This window comes from Rhinatrema bivittatum, chromosome 8 (genome assembly GCF_901001135.1).
Source record: "Rhinatrema bivittatum chromosome 8, aRhiBiv1.1, whole genome shotgun sequence".
In the NCBI taxonomy this organism is placed as follows: domain Eukaryota; kingdom Metazoa; phylum Chordata; class Amphibia; order Gymnophiona; family Rhinatrematidae; genus Rhinatrema; species Rhinatrema bivittatum.
The window spans coordinates 116937141-116949330 of record NC_042622.1 but is presented as its reverse complement, the minus strand read 5'-3'; the positions used below and the strand labels follow the sequence as shown (position 1 = coordinate 116949330).

The window sequence follows — 12190 nt, the reverse complement described above, 5'->3', positions numbered from 1 at the left end:
TGGCCTGCCCTTTTTTTATAAGAGCAAGTTTATTCATGCATCATTACTTGCTCATACAGTATATGCTTACGTTTTATAAAATAGCATTTAAGCTAATATGTGCTAATTGCGTGCACATCTGCTAATTTGTACGCATGCAATTCTTTGATATTACTATTTTTCTTGGTAATTGGTTGATCTATCCATTAAGTATATGCTATTGTTATTTTTAGGCTTACGTGTCCCGACCAATTCAGTCTGATGGTGAAACACAGTCCGTGTCAGAGGACATGAACAGCTGCTGATTATATGCTCTTGATTTTTTATATTAATAATTATTTTTTTATTAATATAAGATAATGTTTTGATGATTTTAGACTGATCCTTTGATTAGTTGGCTCCACACTCTGCTTTTTGGGATTATTTTCGATTGTGGAGATTTTTTCCATTTTCTAACTATTTGCCGATATTAGCATGCCATCTGCTAGATTCAGCGTATCCAAATGTTAGTGACAAAACACTACAGGCAGAGCTAGGAACATGAAAGACCCACTCTATAGGGATGTGCATTTATTTTGCATGAATGTGCAAATGGGATGAATGGAACGAACCGAAAATGGCCTCTCACAAAAATACTCACAAATTTCGGGTATTTTTGTTTCATATTAAAAATGTTTTAAAAAAAGGCCTCCCCAAGGCCTTCCAATCCCCCTCCTGCAATACTCCTGTCTTGCATTCCAGGATATTTAAAAGTGGCACCAGTGGCCCTGAGACCAGTGCCAAAGTAATGTTACTTCAGCTTCCTTCTCAGATGTGGCTGGCACCATTATGTTGTAAGGCCAAATGACGTCACTTTGGCACTGGCCTCAGGCAGCCAGTACTATTTTATTTTATTTTTTTAATTTTTTATTTATGAATTTAGATATATTACATCATATATCAAAAGAAAAACAGAGAGCCAAACATTAGTTTCCAAAGGTAAACAATATATAGTCATTTTCCAAAAGGTCTCTTATTCCAGGTAATACGGGACCAAGATGAGGAATTTATAGAGCTCAATCAAATAAGAATAACAACATTAGGTAAAACAAAATTACCGAACAACATAGGACTAACCCTTACATTTATAGTACAGCAATATCAAACCTTCCCATCCAAATAATCCCTTAATTGTTGTGGATCTAAAAAAATATATTTTGCCTCCTGATATTTCAGGAGGCATTTGCAAGGATATTTTAATACCATGCTAGCTCCTCTATTAACCACTTCATCTCTCATAAGTAAAAACTTCTTTCTTCGTTCTTGGGTATTACGGACCACGTCCGGATATATCCATATATTTTGTCCATAAAAATGAACAGATCTGTTTCGAAAGAAAAATTTTAGCACCAAATTTCTATCTTGCTCAAAAGCAAAAGATATCAATAGGGTTCCTCTTGATTTAACTTCAGTATTTATAGACAATTCTAACAATTCAGACAAATTCATAGAGGGCTGTTCAGGTGTTTCCACAGGTTCTGATTGCAGTGGTTTTTTTGAAACAAAAAATGCTCTAGTGATTACAGGGGTAATTTCCTTTGGTATTTTTAAACAGCCAGTACTATTTTAAGTCACCGGCAACCAGGATTAGAAAGAGTGGCTTCACTCTTGCCCTTTCCTTCATTTTTAGCTGGACCAGTCGAAAGACTGTAAATGAGGGCAGAGGAAGGAGATTCCCTGGCTCTGGTGCCCGGGTCCATGGAGGTAGGAGGGGGCTCAGGGAGGCCCTGACTGAGCCTAGCCAAGAATTTGCATGAAGGGGCAGGAGAGGAGTCAAAAGGGCCTCAGGTAGGCTTTGGGTCAGGGTGGGATGGCTTTGGGAAGTCCTTTTTTTTGTGGGGGGGAGGAAGGGGGATTGGAATGTAATGTTTTTGGTTCAGGAAATGAACAAAACTGAAAAATAAAATGTAAACATACTGAAAAACACCCTCCCCTGCTCCCCCCGATCCCCCCCCCCCCCAACCAAAAACTGACTGAACTGAACATTTTTGGGCTGCACATCCCTACCATTCTATCTAGCAATGCCGCCATTTCAGCTGCTCCTCCTGTGGTGAGTCCCCTGCTACATCTCGTCATAAAAGTGGTAAGGAATTTCAGGAAATCCTTCTTCCTACCTTCTGCCACAACCATCACCTGTGACATTTTGATGCCAGTTAATATAAATAACGTATGTTGAAGCATTTCTCACTGTATATTAACAGTTATATGACAGTAGAACTCACAGTCAAGGAATAATGCTTCCTCAGAAAATGTGCTGTAAATGACTTATGTCTTTAGACCACAACAAGGAGAGAGCTAATTACACACGCCACTTAATGTAAAACATCATGGGGTGAATTTTCAAAGCTATTTACATGCATAAAATATGGCTTTATGCATGTAAATGGCTTTATAAAATTGCCCAGGGCTCCATTCATGTAAATGTATGAGTGTAATTCAGTTTTACTCAAACTTTAACGTGCACCAGGAAGAGCTGTTCTAGGGGATGGACTTGAGACTTCAGCACATATGGGTAGATTTTAAAAAGGTGCGTGCGGGCATACATGTGCGCGAGCTACCCGGCACGCGCACATGTACCCACGATTTTATAACTTGCATGCGCAAGTTATAAAATCAGGGGTCGGCATGCGCAAGGGGATGCACAATTGTGCACGCCGAGCCGCACTGCCTTCCCCCGTTCCCTCGCAGGCCACTCCGAAATCGGTGCAGCCTGGAAGGGAATTTACCTTCCCCCTAACCTGACCTTCCCACCCCTTCCCCTAACCTTTCTCCCCCCAGCCCTACTCTAAGCCCCCTGTCCTTTGTCATACCATTTGCGCCTGCCCAAAGGCAGGCGCAAGTTGCGTGTGCCGGCAGGCTGCCGGCACGCGATCCTCCAACACAGCGGCAATGGCTGCTCTGTCGGAGGTCTCTGGCCCTGCCCTGCCCCCAGACCGCCCCACCCCTGGACCGCCCCCTTTTGTAAAGCCCCGGGATTTACATGCGTCCCAGGGCTTTACACGCGTCGCTGGGCCTTTTTAAAATAGGCCCGATGCGCGTAACCCTTTTAAAATCTGGCCCATATTTTTTTTATTTTAAAAAGTATGACGGTAACTTTCAAACCAGCACATGTCTGCACATTTACGTGCATACATCAGCCCGTGCCAAAGGATGCAGCCATTTTAAAACATATGCACGCATTTTATAAAACAGTCTGGCCATGTGAACATGTGCGCACAAATCTCCAGTCTACCGCATAAATTGTGAGATTTTAAAAGGGGCACACACCTATGCCATTCGCAGTTTTACCAGTTCGTCCCCAGTTCACCAAGTTAAAATCTAGGTTCTACAAACCCCCCTAGTTTAATAGATTTTACTCCTCCAGTTAGCCCTAACCCTTAAAACCCTAAGAACATGCCATACTGGGTCAGACCAAGGGTCCATCAAGCCCAGCATCCTGTTTCCAACAGTGGCCAATCCAAGTCACAAGTACCTGGAAAGTACCCAGACACTAAGTATATCCCACGCTACTGATGCCAGTAATAGCAGTGGTTATTTTCTAAATCTGCCTAGTTTTCTTTAATTTTTAACTTACACGCCGTTCACAGCAGAAGTAAAGTTACGAGGTAGGGGAGCTCGGCACAGGGCAAGCCGTGTCAGTATTTACGCACACACCTCAGGGTCACACCCAAACGCCCATGCCACACCCACTCCCCACACCTTTTGAAAACGTTCGAGATGTGTGCACTGCTGGAGATACACGCGTATCTCGGCAGCTTTTAACATCTGTTCGGTGCAAGTAAACCTGACTTATTCACACATCCCTAATTAATGCAAGTGCCAGGCTTTTACAATTCTTCTCTATGGGCCGGATTTTAAAACCTGTGCACGCAGAAACGTACGCCCGATTTTATAACATGCGCACGCAGCCGCACGCATTTTATAAAATCTGGGGTCGACCACGCAAGGGGGCGCACACTAGTGCACCCCCTTGCGTGCGCCGAGCCCTAGGGGAGCCCCGATGGCTTTCCCCGTTCCCTCCGAGGCCGCTTCGAAATTGGAGCGGCCTCAGAGGGAACTTTCCTTCCACCCCCCCCCCCCCCCCCCACCTTCCCCTCCCTTCCCCTACCTAACCCGCCTCCCAGCCCTATCTAACCCCCTCCCCCCCCCCCCCAACCTTTGTTTAATAAGTTGTGCCTGCCTCTGGGCACGTGTAGGTTGCGCGTGCCAGCCGAGTGCCAGCACGCGATCCCCCGGCATGGCCGCTGTGCCGGAGGCCTCGGTCCTGCCCCACCCCTTTCACAAAGCCCCGGGACATACGCGCGTCCTGGGGCTTGCGCGCTTCGCCGGGCCTATGCAAAATAGGCTCGGCGAGCGTTAACCCTTTGAAAATCTGGCCCTATGTGTATAAGTTAACCTGCTCAAGTTACAATCCCAATAGAGATGCTGTAACTTTGGGCCGGTGAATTTGTGTATGCACCAGAGCAATTTCGTGGGAATTTTCAAAGTGAAAATATGCACATAAATTCACGTTGACAATGTGGGAGTCTGTTAGGGATATGCAGCTAAAAAATATTTTTCATTTTCATTTTATTTTTATTATTTTGGGTGGTTTTTTTTTGGTTTGGTTTCATTTTAATGCGCACTACATCACATTAGTATGCATTAAATTGTACTAAAAGAATTAAAGGTGAATTTTAAGTCAAACGCGTGCCAAAACTGGGAGGTGTGCGTGCAGCTTCCACATATGCGTGTCCTCCAGATTTTATAAGCCACCCACATATGTGCACAAGTATCGATGAGTGAGTATTTCGCATTAAAAAAAAAAGGGGTGGAATGTGGGTGGGGCATGGGCATTCCGGGGCGGTGCCAAGAGATATGCGTACATGCAGCTACTCACCTGGGCGCATGTCCAGGTGCATTTCGGTGCAACTTTATATCTGCTACAGATGAGGTGAAAGTTAGAATAAAATCATTTCTAGCCAAATATGAATGCTTGATGGGGTTTGGGTTAACTGGGGAGAGTACGGGCTAAAGAACCATGGGAATCTTGAGGCCCTAGATATAGACTGGGCAAACTGGTGGACGAACTGGTGAAACTGGTCATGGCCTGACGCGTGTCTGTCATAAAATTCCCTCACTTCAGCACATTTAGCCATGAGCCCACACACACATGTATATGGGCTCCCACTCCCATTTTAAAATTACTGTCCCTGCGTGTACTAAAAATGAAAACAAAAAAATGAATGCACATCCCTAAAATCTGCATGTAACTTCTGAACCCAGACTTTACCCCTACTTGTATTTGAATAGTGACATTACTTAACACATTAGCTGTTAATTCATTGCTTAACTGCCAATATTGAAGCATTGCTGTCATTAGCTGGGAAAGCTGGAAATTCAGTAAAACTCTCATTTCAGACAGAAATTTATTTTCACAGTATAGGCTAAGATTTGCAGCCACAGCCAAATGAGGAAGGTGAATTGAGCGGAAGGGATGTTCAGTATTCTAGACTTGCAGAGGACCTGGTTTGATGTAAACAAGTTAGCTTTGGAAGCGCTTTGTTTTGATCTTTAATAGAAAAGTTACTTTTTAAAATGTAAATGTTAAGGAAGCTGAAAAGATCATCTCATCAGTGTAAGACTGGCCTCATATACTTTTGAGCAATGTGAAAGCCACAAATAAGACCCTGTTGTTCTGCTATTGGACCTAAAGCATGATACCACTTTTATCATTATGGTGTCTAACCATTTCATATATCATTATCCCTATTCAGATATTTTTACAGGAGTAAAATGACAAAATCTATTCACAAAAAGAAAGTAATCTAACCAGTGAGCGTTAACATAAATGATGAAATCTAACTTATATGCAAGAATTTTAAAGAGGTATAAGGTTCTCACATGCAAGGTGCTGAAAGCATCAATGCTTTCAACACAATCAATGATAAAACAAAAAAAGGAATAAATGAAATAAACAAACTAATCTGATGAATATCCTCACTGTATGGTTAACCAATTGCAATCCAAATTAACGTGTGGAAACCTTTGCTAATGTAAATTCTAATAATTGTTTTGGCTTCCTTCCAGCTGTCAAATCAATATTAATGACTGTGAATCAAATCCGTGTCTGAATGGAGGAACCTGCCAGGACTTAGTAAATAAATACAAGTGCATTTGTAATGCTAGCTTCACTGGAGGGCGTTGTGAGGTAATTTCATTGTACTGTATGGGACTGCAAGAATATTTTATGTTTGATACACAAGAGGGGACTGAATTCAGCATTTTTGTCATAGTTATAACAACTCATGCATTTGTCCCTTGTTCTTATCATAAAAATCTTTATTAAACCAGTGTTTAAACTTACATGTGGAGTAATTTAATTTAAATAGAAATTTACTAATTGCCATTCCATGCAAACAGAATTTTAAAAAACATTCATCAGAAAAATTTTAAATAATAAAAATTATATTATAGAATCTGTAAATCATGAACAGCAACAGCATTACATTATCAAAAAATAAAAAGTGCAAGACCTAGTACAATGCATAAATAAACACCAGCATTAGGACTTTATGAGATTAACTAAGCACCAACATTAGTACATAACAAAGTTAACAAACAGAACACCTAGAGAACAAGGATGTAAAAACAATACCACAAATGCAAACATTAGTCAACAAAACACAAAGTAATACTTACACAATTCAAGCATCCACATATTTTTCAGTTACCGCTTCATCTCACAATCATCAAAACTACCCAATTACCCACTCCTCAATCCCACTACTTTTGTGTATTGTAAAACCCAATATAAACATATAACAGTGTTGCAAATATAACATGTTTATAATTGAATTGCATGGCTGAAGCAGCAAGCAGTTTTTCAACAAAAGAACATATAATAATAATGATGTTATAATTGAATATCACAGTAAATCCAATAAAATAACTATTAGCATTCCAAAATCCCAATTATGGGTTCATGGTATCATCCTCACCATACATGACTGCCTTAGGCCACAAAAGCCCTGACTATCCAAGAAACCACGTAACTGTACCCTCCCATAATATATGAGGTTCTATCCTGTCTGTTAGAGAACAAGTGTGGCCAGACCTCCACCAGCAGTAACATTATACCATTTAGAACATATGGGAATATCCCCATCCTACCAGTAGAAGTTTATATATAGATAGACCTATCCCCTAACTAAAATCTAAATCTGACCTATTGCAGCTATCGAGGGACCATTAAAGCCCACCAAAGACCCATTAGAATCCTGGTTCCCTCATCAAATAACCCAAGGTTACAGCCATGAGCCTCATGTATTTATTTATAAGTATTTGATATTCTGCCTTTCCCTAAAGGTAGGCCCAAGGTAGATTATATAACATTAAGGGCTACTATTTTACCTATTCCTTAATATCATATCACGTGCATAGCAGCCACCATGTTCGGCGAAAGTGCTCATAATATTATCATGTACCAATCATTTTAGTTTTGTCTTGCAGGTAACAAAAAACACTCAAAGCACAAACTGTTTAATCACCATGCTTATTGAAAAAAATGGTTCAAACCAAGGAGTCACCAACTGAAGCTTCCAAGGCCCCACATAAAAAACTGCAATTATAGCATGACAATGCAGATCAATAATACAGACATGTCACTTAGCTTAAAGGCTTAATGTCCAGCTCATCCAACTTCTTCAGCCATATTAAATCAAAAGCAAGTTCACTGAGGATAGGCCAGGCACAAGCAATGTTTCACTAATTTGGAGAGACTGTAGGCACAATACAACATCTTAAAAAGATTTTGACTGAATACCAAGAAAAAGACATCAGAGTACTTAAAAACTGAACCACAGAAGTTGCATTCAAACGTGACCACAACTGTCAGGCCTAATGACATCTGATATCAGAACATAAACTTATTTAAAAGGACCAATGATCAATCATTTTATTCTGTACCACTGATGTCACTCTAAATATGATGGCTCTACCGAATGACGGTATATAAAACTCAACAACTAAATAAATAAATAAATAAATAAACACACAAACAGTGAAAAAAGCATTAAGAAAAAATATTTAAAAAAAATTAAAACAAAATTATAAAGCTGGTGGAAGTACAGGCAAACTTTCCATGAATAGAAGGTTAACCATTCGATTTCCCTGCTCAGTCCTTTAAGAAAGTGCCACCACAGTTGAAAACATGATGATGATCTAAATAAGCTTTTCATAAGGAAGCAATTTATGAATTGATAGCAGACCATTCAGTTTCTCTATTCAGTCCTTCAGTAACAACAGTATCCATTCTTTGCATGATCTGCAATTTGCAGTACCTGCACAACCCATCCCAAACAAGAGGGGAAGAGATTATAACAAATGTTAGGTGTAACAAGTAAATAGATGAGAAGTGAAGTACATTAGGTAGGAATAAGGAAGTGGGTACATTGGGTATCAATTGTGATGTCGATATTCAAAAGCCATTTAGATGGATAACTGAAAGGTTATCCATTTAAATGCTTAGCCGCAGATATTCAGTGCCATATGCACCTAAATTCTAAGAGCACAAGAATTTAGGTGCATAAATCAGAGGCATTCCGAGGGTGGGCAGGAGGCATTTTGGGGCAGGCCAGAGTTAATCGCATAAGCTCCGATATTCGGAGTTAGCCACTTAACCAATGCAACTAACTCTGGTCAGTCCATAGGGCTGTCCTAAAGTTAGCCAGTTTGACATAACCAGCTAACTTTAATAGGGGGAGGATAGAAGGGCTTGTTGGAAAAATCACAGTTCCCTCCATGCAGGTACAGGAGAGCAGAAGTTGGGAAAGAGATTCAGGGGCCAGTTGATTCATGTATTTGAAAACAAAGCAAAGTGTTTTGAATTTTATCCTGTTCTCAATTGGGAACCCATGTAGCTGATGCAAAATTGGTATGAGATGGTTGATGGATTTAGCCCCTACCAAAAGTCCAACTACCATGCTCTGTAGAAATTGGAGGTGTTTGAGATTGTATTATAGGATGCCATGGAATGGAGTGTCAAAGTAGTCGATGCAGTTGGTGATTACTGAGTGTGTGACATAAAGGTGTCTGAAAAAAAAAAAGGTATAAAGCTGTACTGCAACAAAAGAAAAGATAATTTCCTCAACCCCATCCACCTAAGGGCAAAATATTGTGCACCAGGGTGAGGCAGGTAGGAAATTCAAAAATCACCCAAAAGGAGAGGGGAAGACAGCAAAACAGCTGTTGATCGGCTTGAGCCTTTTTGGAGCTGCTGGCCTGACCTACATCATGACCAACCACCTAATCACTGGAGGAACTGCCCACGAGGGGAAAACCCTGTCTACAGATTGCAAGCCTTCCCTCTCCCCCCTCCAGGGCTGACCCATGTGCAGGGCCTGAAGTCTTAGCAATGCAGTCGTTAGGACAGTAATTAGCAGGAGGTGGGATGTTCAGCCAGTGTGAGGCCTTAGGTCCATCAAGATCCAGCCCCATATATTCAGTAAGAGATGTATTTATCAGTAAGCAAAATGCAGCACTGAAATAAGTTAAAAAGATTGAATATCTACCCAGGCATGACTTTCTTCTTTCAAATACAGTGTAAGTACTTTTTCATTTTCACTTATGTAGCTGCTACCATTTAGGTCTAAGCTAAGGTTTTACAAGCATGCACACTTTTTTAGCTAATAGAGCGCTCTGTCAGAAATATTTCTAAAGTATATCATATTGTTAACTGGGCAGTGCCCTCATCGTTAATACATGGAAAGCAGTGCATTGTTTGCTATGCTAGATGGAGTTCGTCACTGCTGTTGCTGTTGTCTAACTATTCCATTACATGTGGTTTCTTTCAGAACAGAAACTGCTTACTGCCACTTTGCATAAGGTGGCAGAATATCTGTATTTCTCTTGCTCCATAAACTGCATTCTAGTCTTATGTGGTTTATGCATTTCACTTTGTGGTTTGAAGTGTTCATATTCTGAGCACATGTCCCCAGTTCACAGATCACTATTGTGTTAGCTTATAACCTTAAAGATTAATTTTCAAAATGCTTTGTATATAAAAATTAGTATATACACATAAGTAGCCTCTACTAACGAATTCTACATTTTATAAAAGTAGAAAATATTAAGGGAGTTCACAGAGGTTCTAGAAGGTCCTTTGAAAGACTTGTTCAATAAATCCTTAGAAATGGGAGCAGTGCCCCAAGATTGGAGGAGGGCGGTTATGGTCCCACTTCACAAAAGCGGGAGCAGAAAGGAGGCTGAAAATAAATGGAAACAATGCTGAAGGAAAGGATAGTCAACTATCTATAATCCATCGGGTTGCAGGATCCGAGGCAACATGGTTTTACCAAAGGAAGTTCATGTCAGATGAATCTGATTGATTTTTTTTTTCCATTGGGCAACAAGAGAATTAGATCAAAGAAAGGCACTTGATGTGATTTATCTGGATTTCAGCAAAGCTTTCAATACTGTCCCATATAGAAGACTCATGAACACAATGAAGAACCTGGGAGTGGGTCCCAATGTGATAAAATGGATAACAAACTGGTTGACTGATGGATGACAGCGAGTGATGGTAAATGGAATCTATTCAGAGGAGAGAAGAGTTATAAGTGGAGAGCCTCAAAGATCAGTTCTGGGACCAGTTCTGTTCAATATATTTGTGAGCTACATAGAAGAAGGATTAGAAGGGAAAGTTTGTCTTTTTGTGGATGACACAAAGATCTGCAACAGAGTGGACAAACCTGAAGGAATAGAGAAAATGAAAAGTAATCTAAGAAAGCTTGAGGAATGGTTAAAGATTTGGCAGCTGAGATCCAATGCCAAGAAGTGCACAGTCATGCATCTGGGGTGCAGAAATCCAAAGGAGCTGTACGTAATGGAGAGCAAGAGATTGATGTGTAAGGACTGGGAAAAAGACCTCAGGGTGATAGTATTTGTGTTGCGATCCTTCCTGTAGCTGCGCCACAGGAGGCATCTTACCTTCTCTTCTGGAGGCCGCTCCAAAGCCAGGGCCTCACCTGCGAACTATCCAGGATTTGCTCCAGGGCCTGGGAGGCCTTGCTGTTCTTGAGGCCTGCCTGTGGCTTGCTTGGACTTCCTGGTTCGGCCACACCTTTCTCCCTAGGGGCCTGCCCGCGGCACTCCACCTCAGTTATAGGGCCGGTGAGGGGCGGTCCAGGTGAACTCCTCCCAGGGAGTTGCCTGCATACAGCAGTATTTATTTATTTTATGTATTTATTTTTAACTTTTATATACCGACATTCTTACATCAAATGCAAATCATACCGGTTTACATTAAAACAGAAAATGCAGGAAATATATTTCCATAGTCTAATACAATGAACATTTATAACTAAAATTGTTAACAAGCCATAAAGGTAAGAACTTGGAAAAAAAAAGGTTAATTAACAGAAAAAATAGATGAAAGAATTTTAAATGAAGCACAAAGGGTTGCACGAAGGGGTGCACAAAGGAGAGAACCCCTTTGTCATGCCCCTTCGGCTCGCGATGCACGGCGCACGGCGGTAAGGTGCTTTTCAACTGCCGACGAAGCTCTTAGTGATGTTGGGGGGGGGGGGGGTGTCTTCCGATCGGGTTCCTCTCAGTCACACATCTCACTATTTCCCCTCACCTCCCGATGTTCGGTTCCCTTCTTTTTTTTTCATATATATAAAAGGACTTTCACTTCAGTTCCTGTTTGCCTTTAGATTGGGTTTCACAGTTGCCTGTGTCTTCAGACCAGTCCAGGTCCTCTGTGGTCTTTGCTTGTCTTGACGGCTCCCTGTCCTGTGTCTTCGCCTGTTGCCTTGATGTTGGTTCCAGATGTTCCTAGATGTTTGTTCCTGATCCTGACCCTGATGTTCTTAACTTGCTTCAGACTGCCAGGAGTGCAGTAACCCGCTTCAGACTGCCAGGAGTGCAGAAACCCTCTTCAGACTGCTTGTGCAGCGCTTTACCTTTCCTGCGCTGGTCCCGCTCCTGCGGGTGTAGGACAGGGTGGTCCGTGACCTGACCAGTTGTACTGGCAGCATAGGGCGCCCTGAGGTACAGTGCCATTGTCGCATCCCTCCACATTCCTGCTTGTTTCAGCGTCTATGATGTCTTCGCTTCAGCCCTCGTCTATGATGTCTCCGCTTCAGCCCTCGTCTATGATGTCTTCTGTGTTCAAAGGACTCTGTCTGCC

The 12190-nt window shown here is 41.6% G+C and overlaps 1 protein-coding gene across 1 annotated transcript in view; it reads left to right on the top strand.

Annotated features, from left to right (window-relative positions):
• CRB2 (crumbs cell polarity complex component 2) overlaps positions 1 to 12190 on the top strand; it is a 228528-nt gene that overhangs the window by 209623 nt on the left and 6715 nt on the right. The window contains 1 exon segment of the mRNA XM_029611770.1: positions 6088 to 6208. Coding sequence (XP_029467630.1) covers positions 6088 to 6208 — 121 coding nt within the window.